The sequence below is a fragment of the Erinaceus europaeus genome, chromosome X, assembly GCF_950295315.1.
Source record: "Erinaceus europaeus chromosome X, mEriEur2.1, whole genome shotgun sequence".
NCBI classification, from domain to species: domain Eukaryota; kingdom Metazoa; phylum Chordata; class Mammalia; order Eulipotyphla; family Erinaceidae; genus Erinaceus; species Erinaceus europaeus.
This window is the reverse complement of record NC_080185.1, coordinates 96805173-96819694: the sequence shown is the minus strand read 5'-3', so window position 1 is coordinate 96819694 and position 14522 is coordinate 96805173. Positions and strand designations below refer to the sequence as shown.

Here is a 14522-nt window from a genome sequence, read left to right as displayed (position 1 = left end):
CTCAAACTGGGACCCTGAGCCAGTCCTTGTGCTTCGCTCATATGCGTTTAACCCGCTGCACTACCACCTGGCCCCTCTATGAAAGTTTTAAGACATATCCTGAGTGCACTTGTCTCATGGTATTGTGACCTATCTCCTGATCAACATCATCAAATTACAATGTTAAATGAGGCAGCAGCACTTTCCCCTTACCTGCAGGGGGAAAGCTTTACAAGCAGTGAAGAAGCAGTGCTGCAGGTTAGTCTCCCCCCCCCCCCAATTTCCCTCTGTACCCAAAATAAATAAATTAGATAGAGACAGCCACAGTCCAAGAGGGAAGAGGGTGATAGAGAGGGAGAGACAGACATCTGCAGCCCTGCTTCACCACTCACAGCTTTCCCCCTGCAAGTGAAGACCAGGACTCCAACCTGGGTACTTGCCCAATGTAACATGGTGCACCATTACTCGACCCCAATAAAAATACTTTTTTCAAAGGAATATGCTATTGAATGAATGGAAAAGGAAACCAGTGGAGTCCACCCATTTTTAACGCTATGGCAATATGAAAAGCTCACTTCAAACTACTGGTTAAAGGAAGTGAAGGACTATCACTTTAACTAAGATCTTATTCTTTTAAGACACCTGTAACTCTGCTTCACCACTCGTAAAGCTTTCCCCCTGCAGGTGGGGACCAGGGGCTTGAACCTGGGTCTTTGTGCACTTAACGTGGTGTTCCATCGCCTGGCCCCTCCAATCTTATTATTATTATTTTTTAAATATTTATTTCTTTATTCCCTTCTGTGGTCCTTGTTGTTTTATTATTATTGTTGTTCTTATTGATGTCGTCATTGTTGGATAGAACAGAGAGAAATGGAGAGAGGAGGGGAAGACAGAGAGGGGGTGAGAAAGATAGATACCTGCAGACCTGCTTCACCGCCTGTGAAGCGACTCCCCTGCAGATGGGGAGCCAGGGGCTCGAACCGGGATCTTTGCGCCAATCCTTGCACTTTGCGCCACCTGCGCTTAACCCACTGCGCTACCGCCTGACTCCCTCCAATCTTATTCTTTTTTTTTTTTTAATGTTTACAAAGGTAGATCTCTTTTGCTTAACCCGCTGCGCTACCGCCCGGCTCCCTCCAATCTTATTCTTAACACAACCGTTGACAATCATCACTTCCATCACTAGGAACACATACTGTTTCTTGCTGAATAATTCTTTGAAGGTGTCGTCTCATGATGACTGATCCAAGGAATCTCTCCAGTGGAGAACAAAGATAACTACCAGCCAGGCCAGGCACAAGGCCTGGTGTTGGAGAGGGCAGCAGTAAAATGTTCAAGGCACTGTGAGTGAGGATGGTAGGTATGGAGGCTGCCCAGGAACGCTGAGGTAGTTTACGAGGTGGAGGCATGTTTGTTGGCATTGTTTGGGAACCTTTTGAGAAGGAGAAAAAAAAAAAAAAAAGGTCATTAATAAGTATAAATGATCTCATCGTGTCTTCTTTTGCTTATATTACCAAGCTTTTATATTCTCAAGCAACTCATGCTGTTTGATTTTTAACTAATTACATGAGAGTTTCACATGACACAGAGGAAGGAGATAAAGACAGAGCACAGTCTGGTATGTGCAATGTTGGGGACTGAACCAAGAACCTTAGGCATGAGAACCCAATGCTTTTTACCAGTTGAGCCATTTCTCCAGTTGTTCATACTGTGGTGAGTGTAACTCTAGTTGCACTCCCTGTGGTGTAGCAATTATGTTAGCTTTCTGTTAGCCAAAATGGCCAGTTATGGGTAGGGGAGGTAGCCTAATAGTTACCAACTCATTCAAGGACTGGACTCTTTGCTACCTGAACTCAACACTGGCCTTTTGATAAGCAATAGCTGACAAAACAGTGGAAGTGAGGCAATACAAGTTGTAAGCATAGACCTGGATTCATTCTCTTAGAATCCTGACCTGGTAAACAAGCCCACGATCAAGTATGAAATCACATGGAGCAGAGGGACCATGCCAATTAGAGCCATCTTAAACCTGCCAGGCCCCAGCCAACATAAGCTGACCATGAAAACGCACGTGAGTTGAGAAAAATTGGGAAAAATCATCCAACTGGGCTAAGCCCAGACTGCCAACCTGCAGAACGGTGAGCTAAAATTACATTTCTTTTTTTTTTTTTTAATTTATTTTATTTTAATTGGGGGGGGGCAGATCAACCAGGGCACTGCTCAGCTGAGGCTTATGGTGGTGTGGGTGACTGAACTCGGGACTTTGGAGCCCCAGGCATTAAAGTCTTTTTGCAAAACACTGTTGATTTTAAGTCACTAAAAGCCACAAAGCAGCAACTAATTATCATACTCGCACAGCTCTTGTACATTAATTAGTACAACCTTGTCTTTAAGGTCAAATATTGCAGCTAAGTTTGCAATTATCATGGAGGTACTAAGTCTTACATCAGATTTCTGGAGATGACATGTTCTTTCTCACAATCTGTGCAACTCTGCAAATTAACTGTTTCACTTTTCCAAATAGAGGCAGACAACAGAAAAAGAAACCACAGCACCGAAGCTTCCTTCAATGCAGTGGGGACGCTGCTTGAAGTTTGGTCATACATATGGTAGAGCAGTACACTAGCCAAGTAAGGGATTTTGCTGGCTCACAAATCAGCTACTGTTAGCCAATTTATTAAACTAATAAAAAAATCAAGTTATCGGGGCCAGGTGGTGGCGCATCTGGTTGAGTAAACATATTACAGCGCACAAGGACCCAGGTCCAAGCCCCTGGTCCCCACCTGTAGTTTCACAAGTTTCACAAGTTGTGAAGCAGGGCTGCAAGTATTTCTGTTTCTCTACCTCCCCTCTCAATTTCTCTCTGTCTTGATCCCATAACAAATAAAATAAAAGATTTAAACATTTTTTTTAAAGAGGTCTTCATTTAAAAAAAAATTAAGTTATCAAATATCCCCATTCATTTTTTGACTGCAATATTGCTCAGTGCTGGCTATTGGTGCTGGGGATCAAACTAGGTCGACTGGCATGCAAGCCCCATGTGCTACCTCTGTAAAATTTCCCAGACGCAGGCCATGAACTTTCAAAGGTGAGGGTGAAATTAAATACGCCATTTGCTGGTTATAAAACTGTTGATGGCACTCACTTGTTCCAGCTCTAGGGGAATGCGAAGCATCTGGAACTGGAGAATGTAGTGACGGGTTCGCTGGTGACATTCCAGGCATGCGTGTTGCTGGTGAGGGGCCAGACACTTGGGGAGACCCTGGCCAGGTTCCTGCTCGTCCACTTGGAGACACCATAGTGTATGGAGAACTAGGGTCCAGGGTTCCTGTAAACAAGTAAACATATGGTTTTCAAAACCTGTGTTTTAATAACTTAACAGTCCCTGATAACATTCAACTCCTTACATGGCATTAATTTGATTTTTTTCTTTCAATATGACATTTTACCCAAGAATGACCTATTTAACACAACACAGAAATTAGTTTAAAAAAATTAGTTTAAAAAGACTGAGAAAGTATAAAATTTACCTTCAGATAGACTCCAATATGTGTAATAAGCAACAAGCCCATAGTATGTTTGAAAAAAGTAAGAAAAAAATGGAGAAAAAAAAAAAAAAGCAAGCCCCTTAAAGGGAAGAAATCCTGGGTGGGGGAGATAACATAATGGTTCTGCAAAAGACATTCATGCTTAAGGCTCGAAGTCCCAGGTCCCATCCCCCATACCACCAAAGCCAGAGTTGAGTAGTGCTCTCATAACTAAAAAAAAAAAAAAAAAAAAGTTTTTAGGGGGTCGGCCGTGGCGCAGTGGATTAAGCGCACGTGGCGCAAAGCGCAAGGACCGGCATAAGGATCCCAGTTCGAGCCCTCGGCTACCCACCTGCCGGGGAGTCGCTTCACAGGCAGTGAAGCAGGTCTGCAGGTGTCTTTCTCTCCCCCTCCCTGTCTTCCCCTCCTCTCTCCATTTCTCTGTCCTATCCAACAACGAACAACATCAACAATGGTAATAATAATAACCACAACGAGCCTACAACAACAAGGGCAACAAAAGGGGGAAAAAATGGCTTCCAGGAGCGGTAGATTCATGGTGCAGGCACCGAGCCCAGCAATAACCCTGGAGGAAAAAAAAAAGTTTTTAAGAGGGAAGGGGGCAATAGAGAGGAAGAGACAGAGAGACACCTGTAGCAATACTTTACTACTCACAAAGCTTCCCTCCTGCAGGTGGGGACCAAGGGCTAGAGCCTGGGTCCTTGTGTATTGTAATATGCACTTAACCAGGTGTGCCAACACCTGGCCCCTGAGAATTTTTTTTTTTTTCTCACCAGAGCACTGCTCAGCTCTGGCTTATAGTGGTGCAGGGGATTGAACCTGGGACTAGGAGTCTGCTTGCATAACATTATGCTATCTATCCCTGCCCCCAAAATCATTTTAATATATTTTATTTGTTTTTTTTCTTTTTAAAAAATATTTATTTTATTTATTTATCCCCTTTTGTTGCCTTTGTTGTTTTATTGTTGTCGTTGTTGTTGGATAGGACAGAGAGAAATGGAGAGAGGAGGGAAGACAGAGATGGGGAGAGAAAGACACCTGCAGACCTGCTTCACCGCCTGTGAAGCGACTCCCCTGCAGGTGGGGAGCCGGGGCTAGAACCGGGATCCTTGCACCAGTCCTTGTGCTTTGCGCCACCTGCGCTTAACCCACTACACTACAGCCCGACTCCCATTTATTTGTTTTTAAATGAAAGAGATGCCAAAAGAAAGAGAGAAATGAGAGCACTGATCAGCTCTGGTAAGAGACTCAGGCATGCAAATCTTTTGTATAGCCATTATGCTGTCTCCCCAACCCAAGGGAAGAAATCTTTTATATTTGAAGTGACTCTAACAAAATATGTTCTTATTCTACTCAGAAAAAGTTGAGATGAGGGAAAATTTCCCCTTTAATTTAGTGAAGGCTACAGTGAGTAAGAAAATAAACCAAGAATCACGTTTTGAAATCAGCCACTTTCTTTGTGGCCATTTTCTCAATAGGCCAGAGAGAAACTGAGGGGGCATAGAGACACCTGCAGACCTGCTCCCCCCCCACCCCCCAGAGCCAGGATCCTTGTGTGGGTTTTTGTGCTTCATATTATATGTGCTTAACCAGGTGCACCACCACCTGGCCCTCGCAGCAACTTCTTGAATAACTTGATATTGAAACTTCACCCTGTGGGTGCCTTCCAAATTATGTAACCCTTGAAGGCTGCGGCGCACCGGTTTTAACACACATAGTATGGAAGCAGGTCACTTAATGATACTGGTTCCAGACCTGGCTCCCCACCTGCAGGGGCCGTCGCTTCACAAGCGGTGAAGCAGGTCTGCAGGCATCTGTCTTTCTCTATCTTCCCCCCACCTCTAAATTTCTCTCTGTCCTATCCCCCCCCAAAATGGCCACAGGAGCAGTGGATTCGTAGTGCAGGCACTCAGCCCCAGCAACAACCTTGAAGGCAAATAATAATAATAACCCTTTATAATCAAATGACAAAGTGAAAAAAAATACTTCTGTCATATGTCCGAAAGTAACAGGTTGGGGCTGGGCAGTGGCACACTGGGTAAAGCGCACATAGTAAGAAGCACAAGAACCCGTGCAAAGATCCCGGTTCGAACCCTGGCTCCCCACCTGCCCATCTGCAGCGGGCAGTCGCTTCACAAGCTGTGAAGTAGGTCCGCAGGTATCTGTCTCTCTCCCTCTCTATCTCATCCCCCCACCCCTTGGTCAATTTCTCTCTGTCCTGGCCAATAAAAATGGAAAAAAGATGGCTGCCAGGAACAGTGGATTTGTAGTGCTGGCACTCAGCCCCAGAAATAACCCTGGAGGCTAAATAAAAAATAAGATGGAGTTGGGCAGTAGTGCAGTGGGTTAAGCATACGTGGTGCAAAGCGCAAGGACCGGCATAAGGATCCTGGTTTGAGCATGGCTCCCCACCTGCAGGGGAGTCACTTCATTAGCAGTGAAGCAGGTCTGCAGGTGTCTATCTTTCTCTCTCCCTCTCTGTCTTCACCTCCTCTCTCCATTTCTCTCTGTTCAATCCAACAAGAATGACATCATCAACAACAATAATAACTGCAACAATAAAAAAAAAAGAAGAAAGTAATTGATCCTTATTTAGAAGTTTTACAAGTCAGTAAGAAAAAACACAGGAATAGAGGCAAAAGATACAGACTACTAATAAGCACAAAATAAGAAACACCAAACACCAGTCAAAATGAAAAGAAAAAGATTCATTCTCATTAATGATTAAAGAAATGCACACTAAACAGTAAGGTATCATTTTTCACCTATCAAAATGACTTGTCCCCCCCCCCCGCCCAAATCATGACACTCCATATTGACAATGATGCAGAAAAATATGTAGTCTTGTATGGTGCAGACAAAGAAATTGGTAAAGTCTTTCAGGTGAACCGTTTGCAAAGGTTTCAAAAGCTTTCAAATTTCTCAAACTGATTGAAACAGCAATTCCACTTCTAGAGCTTACCTAAGGAAATAATCATGGATGTGAGCAGAGATGAGCCCATTTTTAACTGTGAAAAAATGGAAGCATTCTAAACATGTATTATTAGGAGAGCGGTTAAGTGATGGTATGCCCAGCCAGGGGATACTACCAAGCTATTTAGTATAATGTAGAGCTTTTTACTGACAGAAATGTTCCCACAAATATTAATAATAGAAAAGGTAAAATCACAGATGCTACATAGCTATAAAAACTGAAGCAGTGGGGCCGGGTGGTGGCACACCTGGTTGAACACGATTGTTATAATGCTCAAGGACCCAGGTTCGAGCCCCCAGTCCTCCACCTGCAGGGGGAAAGCTTTGCGAGTGGTGAAGCAGAGCTGAAAGTGTCTCGGTCTCTCTCCCTCTCTACTTCTCCCTCCCCACTTGATTTCTGGCTGTCTCTATCCAATAAATAAATAAAGATAATAAAAAAGAAAACTGAAGAAGCTCTTTCCATTTTAATTTGGCATGGTATTTATGATATGTTAAGTGAAAAGGGGAAGTCACTGAACACCATGGCCTGTCATGTGAAAGGGGGAAAGAACATCTACGTTTTGGCTTGTTTGTGTACATATAAAATGCTCCTGCAGGAATAAAATGAGACAGTTACAGCACTGGTTGCCTCTGATATGTAGAACTAGGTGGCTGGTGAAATGGCAATGTTTCATTGGCTACCTCTATTCTTCTTCTTCTTCTCCTTTTTTAACCAGAGTACCGCTCAGCTCTGGCTGATGGTGGTGCAGGGGATTGAACCTGGGATTTTGGAGCTTCAGATATGAGTCTCTTTGCATAACCATTATGCTATCTATTCCCACCCTAGCACTGCTCAGCTCAGGCTTATGGGAGATTGAATCTGGGACTTGTGGATCCTCAGGCTATCTACTCCTGATACCTCTACTATTCTTTATCAAAGCAGACCAATTCAAAATAGAAAATTTGAATTCAGTAGCTGAAATTCAAGTCTCAACACATATGGCAAGGCCCCCATAGGAGGGCAATTTATGCAGGGAATGAGAACAGGTAAGCAGAAAGCAGGTGAGAGCAACAGGAGTGCGAGCAGGCAAGCAAGCCAGGGGTATGTGACAGAACATGGCGGGCTGAGGAGGTGGGGAGAGGTGATGGTATTGGTGGGTGGCCGTGGGGGTAGATAAACCAAAGCAGACAGACTAACTGACAGCTCTCTGCATGGTGAGATTAGGAAAATCTTTTTTCTTTTGCTGTTTCCTCAGTTGACAAGTGCTAATTTTTGCCATAAGAAATTAATTTGAGAAATGCTATTTTCACGTCAACCTTGTATTGCTAACGGCAGTTTCCATGTATGGACTCACCATGTGGACTAGCAAAACTGGCCCCTGGTCCTATTGAGATTCCATGCGAGGATGGGGGAGGAGTTGGAACAAATGACGCTGGTGATGGGGCTCTCAAAGCCCCACTGGGGGAGCTGGCAGCATGCAGATTTCCTAATAAAGGAAAATAATTACAGATGATCTTGCAGGACACATGTCCTGTACGAGGACCCCAAGTTATGACTCTCTACAGACTAAGAAGAAACAAGTTAGTAAATAGGCCATAAATAGCACAAGGAGGAACTAGGACTATTTCATTACACAGAGAGAGATGTTAATTCTCTGGGGCCCAAGTGTTAGCATTTAGAAAGTGACTGATCTTTTCTCTTTCTTTCTTTCTTTCTTTCTTTCTTTCTTTCTTTCTTTCTTTCTTTCTTTCTTTCTTTCTTTCTTTCTTTCTTAAAATAAATATCCAGTGTCCCCTTTATTCACTGAGTCTGCAAGCAGGCATGAAGTCAACTTTAGACAAAGCATTAATCTAGGTGTTGGTGATACAGCAAGTAATATAAGAGACACCCCCTCTTTGCCCAAGTGCTCAAACTCCATTAGATTGCAAAAGACAAGTGTGTCAGTGCTGGGGGGGGGGGGGGAGGTGGGGGAAGGGCAGGGAGGGTATGGGAGTTTTTTTGTTTTTTTTTTTTAATTTCTTTCTTGCACCACTCAGCTCTGGCTTATTGTGGTACTGGGGATTAAACCTGGATCCTGAGAGCCTCAGGCATAAAAGTCTTTTATAAAACCTTTACGCTTTGCTCAACAAATTGTTTGGCTTCATATGTTAACTCTGTTTTCAATCACCAGGTTCCAGATGCCACCAGGATGCTGGCTAGGCTTCCCTGGATTGAAGACCTCACCAATGTGTCCTGGAGCTCAGCTTCCCCAGAGTCACACCCTACTAGGGAAAGAGAGAGGCAGACTGGGGGTATGGACCGACCAGTCAACGCCCATGTTCAGCGGGGAAGCAATTACAGAAGCCAGACCTTCTACCTTCTGCATCCCTCAACGACCCTGGGTCCATGCTCCCAGAGGGATAGAGAATGGGAAAGCTATCAGGGGAGGGGGTGGGTTATGGGGATTGGGTGTTGGGAATTGTGTGGAGTTGTACCCCTCCTACCTTATGCTTTTGTTCACTAATCCTTTCTTAAATAAAAAATTAAAAAAAAAAAAAAAAAAAAAAACCTTTACGCTGTCTCCCCAAGTCTGGTGTGGGAGGTGGTTCATGGTATTATGCAGCGGTGGAGGCTGCTGTTAAAGCAACCAGTGCACAACCCAAGATTGGGGGCCTACAGGCTGAGACGTGAAGAAAATGAAGGTTACGGAATGAGGCTATCTATGGGATAAAATATTCCAGGCAAATAAAAAAGCTAATGCAAAGGCCTGAGGGTGGCAATCATTATAAATAACAAGGTGAGGCCAGTGTGGCTGGGGCAGTTATCAATCAGGAGGTGGGTAGGCGGGTGGGGACGGTGTCCCAAAGGACATGTGCCATCTCAGCCACTCTGAAGGCTTAGGGTTTAACTTGACTAAAAGGCAAAGTCACTGAAGAGTTTGGAACAGAGACGTCTACAACTTCAACTCTAGGAAGATCACTCTAGCTGCTACATGAAAGACACAATATAGGTGTGTGTGTGTGTGCGTGTGTGCGTGTGTGGGTGGGTGGTAGGGGGCAGAAACAGGACAGGGCAACCAGTTAGGGGTAACTGCATTAATCTGGGCAAAAGACGGTTAGTGACTTGGGCAATGGCAAAGGCCAAGAGTCTGAAGACAACTGAATGACTGAGGGCATGACAGAAAGAGGAGTCCAACAAGATGCTGATAGTCTTGGCCAAGTAGCAGGAAGGAAGCGATTGCCATTTACTGAGACGGGCGTCGTGGGAGGCACAACATGGAGCAGGGAGTTTTGGACAGGAGTTTAGCCTCGGCCATGCTGAGTTTCAGATATCAACTAAACATTACATGGAAATGGCGAATAGATAGCTGGAAAATAAAGGACTTAAGTTCAGAAGAGAGGTCTAGATGGAGATAAAAAAAAAAGAAAAAAAAACTAGGGAGACACGAGTTTAAATTTTTTATTTAGCCATAGGACTAGTTTTATGTTAGGATTATTAAAGAGGAAAATATGACTACCAAAACTATGAATAAAGGCAACATTAAGATACTTGCCACAATAGTATTAATTATTTTCACTGTCAGTGGGTTTCAAATTCTCTACTAGGTTCAGAGTTTCATATTTTTTGTGTTCCATAATAACTAATGCAGTGCATCACATTCAGTAGATAAATACGTTCATCCACTTGATTAGTCTACAAGTACTGTATTTATAGATTGGCTGGGTGACCTGGACCTGTGGCTTAACTTCGCCATGCCTCAGCTTTCCTCTATTAAATGGGGGGTAACAGGACCTATTTCATGGATTTGCTATGGGGATTTCATGAGGAAAGTGCTTAGAACAAGGCTTGGCACATCCTAAGTATTACATACCTGTCCATGACTAATACACATTATATAAACAGGCGTGGTTGTGTTCTGAAGTCTTGCGTTATATGTACAGTGCTTCTCAGTGTGCGCGCACACGCGCGTGCGCGTGTGTGTTTTGGATCTGAAAATTGAACATGACAAGAAATGAAGTAACATCTTACCTGGAGACTGCGTGTGCATCATAGAAGGAGACTGGTTAACTGTGCTGTGATAAGATGTAGGAGGTGAAGTAAGAGGATAAGCGCCTGATGATCCTGGCTGCTTTGGAAACGGCTAAGAAGACAAAATGAAATGTTAGTTAAATGGGCCAACAAGTAAAATATGAGCACGGTTTTCTGTTATAAATAGCTATATATATATATATATATATATATATTTTTTTTTTTTTTTTTTGGCCTCCAGGTTTATTGCTGAGGCTTGGTGCCGACACCACGAATTCACTGCTCCTGGAGGCTACTTTTCCCCCATTTTGTTGCTCTTATTGTTTTATCACTGTTGTGGTTATTACTATTGTTGTTATTTATTTATTTTCATTTTATTTTTTATATTTATTTATTCCCTTTTTGTTTCCCTTGTTTTTATTGTTGTGGTTATTATTGTTGTTATTGATTCATTGTTGTTGGATAGGACAGAGAGAAACGGAGAGAGAAGGGGAAGACAGAAGAGGAGAGAAAGAGAGACAACTGCAGACCTGCTTCACCGCCTGTGAAGCGACTCCCCTGCAGGTGGGGAGCCAGGGGCTTGAACTGGGATACTGATTGTGCTTTGTGCTTTGTGACACTTTGTGCACTTAACCCACTGTGCTACTGCCTGACTCCCTATTGTTGTTATTGATGCCATTGTTGCTGGATAGGACAGAGAGAAATCAAGAGAGAAGGGGAAGACAGAGAGGAGGAAAGACAGACACCTGCAGACCTGCAGACCGCTTGTGAAGCCACCCCCTTGCAGGGACTAGAACCGGGATTCTCACGCCAGTCCTTGTACCCCTTTTCCTCAATTTCTGGCTGTCTTTGTCAAATACATAAAGATGATTTTAAAAAATTTAAAGAAAGGGCGAGAGACAGAGAAACACATGCAGCCCTGCTTCACTTATGAACCACTTATGAAGCTTTCTCCCTGCAGGTGGGGACTGGGGGCTTGAACCCGGACTCCTTACATATCATAACCTTTGCGCTCAACCAGGTGTGCCACTACCTGGCCTGTTTTCACATTTCTATAGTGTTTCCCACTGTATGGCTACACTCCCAACATATTGCTTGCTCTACTTCTGCTGGATCTTTGGATTTATAATTTTCTCATCGTGTGGCTATGAATATTCTTGTGTTCTTTATGTATTGCTGCTACAGGTATACATACTTAAGAGTACAATAGTTCTTAGGGCACCAAAGTAAAAACCCTGTGGTGAGGGGTAGACATGCAGCTTCCTGGGTCAGTGGGGGGTGGGGATGGGTGGGAGGGATGGGTCACAGTCTTTTGGTGGTGGGAATGGTATTTATGTACACTCCTAGTAAAATGTAGTCATATAAATCACTAGTTAATTAATATGAGAGGGGGAAAATTAATTGTATGTCTCGAAGTTTTTTAAAACACAAACTGAATCTTTTTAATATATAGGCTGTGTAATTGATCTGCAGACTCTATCAAAAGCCTAGACCAAGTAGATCAGAAGCAACCAACAGCACAGCTGTATATAAGATATTGGGTACTGTACAGCAAACCCTAACAAAAGGACTTTTCAAAGTTAACCCAATTACCAAATAATGTGATGATAACATTAACTATCGATTGTCTTTTTGATCCCTAAGACAGCAGGAACCTCACATCTCCACTATAGAGCCTCTACTTCCCCTAGTCCTGGAACCCTTGGATAGGACCCACTTTCCCGTATGCCTCTCCCAATCCATATCAAATAATATTGCATCTGCCGATCACAACCTAACCAACACAACAATTGCCACCTCAACATGCTTCACTTCAGACTGTGTCCAGAGACTTCATGTGTGGAATGACAACCCTTCAGCTTCATTACTCGGGTGAGACCTTTCCTTTCATAGTATACTCTAATTTCATCTCAGGTGGTTCACTTTCTAACAAAGTCCCAAAACCTAGATATAGACCAGTTTCTGTGAGAGAGAGCATATGTTCACACGTATCCATAAACAAGTGCAAAATATATACCTGAAAGCAGAAGTACACTAGAGTTTGCAGTGAGTATCCCCCTAACACTTCTTCTCCACTGTTCCAAGCTTTGGGTCCATGATTGCTCGACAATTTGTTTGGCTTTGAGTGTTAACTCTCTTTTCAGTCACCAGGTTCCAGATGTCAACAGGATGCCGGCCAGGCTTCCCTGGACTGAAGACCCCACCAATGTGTCCTGGAGCTCCGCTTCCCCAGAGACCCACCCTACTAGGGAAAGAGAGAGGCAGACTGGGAGTATGGACCGACCAGTCAACGCCCATGTTCAGCGGGGAAGCAATTACAGAAGCCAGACCTTCCACCTTCTACAACCCACAATGACCCTGGGTCCATGCTCCCAGAGGGATAGAGTGGGAAAGCTATCAGGGGAGGGGGTGGGATATGGAGATTGGTTGGTGGGAATTGTGTGGAGTTGTACCCCTCCTACCCTATGGTTTTGTTAATTAATCCATTCTTAAATAAATTAAAAAAAAAAAAAAAGAGTAGAATAGTTCAATCTCAAGTACACATAGATTGCACTGAATTCTGCTAGAGACCACTGTACGGTGCTTAAACCATTTTATACAGCCTCAACAGTAAATGAGTGTTCTGGTTGCTCCTAATACCAAATGTTGGTAAAGACTGTCGATTTTTTTTTTCCTTAAAGCCATTTCTGTGCCTATGGTGAATTATTATGTCACGCTAACTGATTTTTCTGTGGTTGCAGATGACACTGAACACCTTTTCTGTACTTACTGGTGATCACTGGCTATTCCCTTTTGAGGTCACATGGGTGATCACTTGGTATTAATTATAGTGGGGGCATCTGAGGTTCACGCTATTTCTAGCAGGCTCAAATATATTGTTGGTCCTAATTTCCTATCACTGAAAGTCTTTATTTATTTATTTATTTATTTATTTATTTATTTTTACCACAGCATTGTTGAGCTCTGGCTTATGGTAGTATTAAAGACTGAATCTGGGACCTCTGGTGCCATAGGTGTGACATTTTTTGTATAATCATTTTGATAGTTCCCTAGTTCTATTTATTTATTTATTTAATATGAATTTCCTGGGTATCTTGGGCCCACCAAGGAAACTCTTTACCTTTCAACAAGGAAGCCCAAACAACTTCAGAACCTATTAAGTTATAAAAATGTGACACCATGCATGTTAGCTATACATCACCTGTTGCTGGGGCGGTGGCTGAAGTTGGGAGATTAAGGAATCCATCATGTCTCCTCCGATGGGAGAAGGGGGATTATCATCCTCATTTACGGACCTTCTTCGAGCATCCTGATTGCTGTCAACAAACATATTCAGGAATGTCTATGGATATAAAGAAGTACAATTTAGATGATTTCACCGGCTCTGGTAAGACATTTTAAATCACTTAGAATACTTTTAAAAGGAAAAGTATATTATGTCCATCTATGAAATATAATCTGGAAGAGACAACTGATAGTCTTGAGGAGAGTGGGAAAATTTAAGACAATAGCTTAACATCACAATAAAAAACATCTCAGTGAAAAAACAAAACCCCTTTCAACTGAGATGTGTTATGAAAGCGAAACGTTGAAGGTCATCATCCTGGCATCTCTTAACACCAGGTCAAGATATTTTCTTGTTAACATATAACCCAAAATGGGAAAAGAAGCTATATATTGGGCATATAAATAATTGCAATGATTTGGCAAATTTTTTATTTAATCAGGGTTCTCATGTCCTGATTTCTAATTAAAGATGATAGATTCACACATCTCAGTTTTTGCTCCCACAATGAAACTACTAAAAATAATTTGAAGCAAAAAGTCAAGGAGCTGGTGATATAGTTCAGCAGTAGAGCATATGGCACGTGTAAAGCCCCAAGGACCACATGAAGACCTCATCTTTCTCAATAATAAATAAAAACAAAGCAATACATCTCAACGGCTTAAAAGAACGTGTGGAGGGGCAACAAATTCTGGAGAGTGAAAAGCAGATGGCTGAGTGGTAACAGAGCTATCTCCCGATGTGAGAA

The 14522-nt window shown here is 42.9% G+C and overlaps 1 protein-coding gene across 4 annotated transcripts in view; it reads right to left on the bottom strand.

Moving 5' to 3' along the window:
• The window catches only part of MED14 (mediator complex subunit 14), an 82921-nt gene that overhangs the window by 11066 nt on the left and 57333 nt on the right, over positions 1–14522 (bottom strand). For 3 of the 4 annotated variants that reach the window (XM_060182598.1, XM_007521103.3, XM_060182601.1), the window contains exons 22-26: positions 13691–13831; positions 10489–10600; positions 7835–7966; positions 3125–3307; positions 1176–1411 (exon numbers count right to left, since the gene is read on the bottom strand). In XM_060182598.1, coding sequence (XP_060038581.1) covers positions 1176–1411; positions 3125–3307; positions 7835–7966; positions 10489–10600; positions 13691–13831 — 804 coding nt within the window. The remainder of the gene's footprint in view (positions 1–1175; positions 1412–3124; positions 3308–7834; positions 7967–10488; positions 10601–13690; positions 13832–14522) is intronic. The other variant, XM_016187265.2, reaches the window with a different exon arrangement.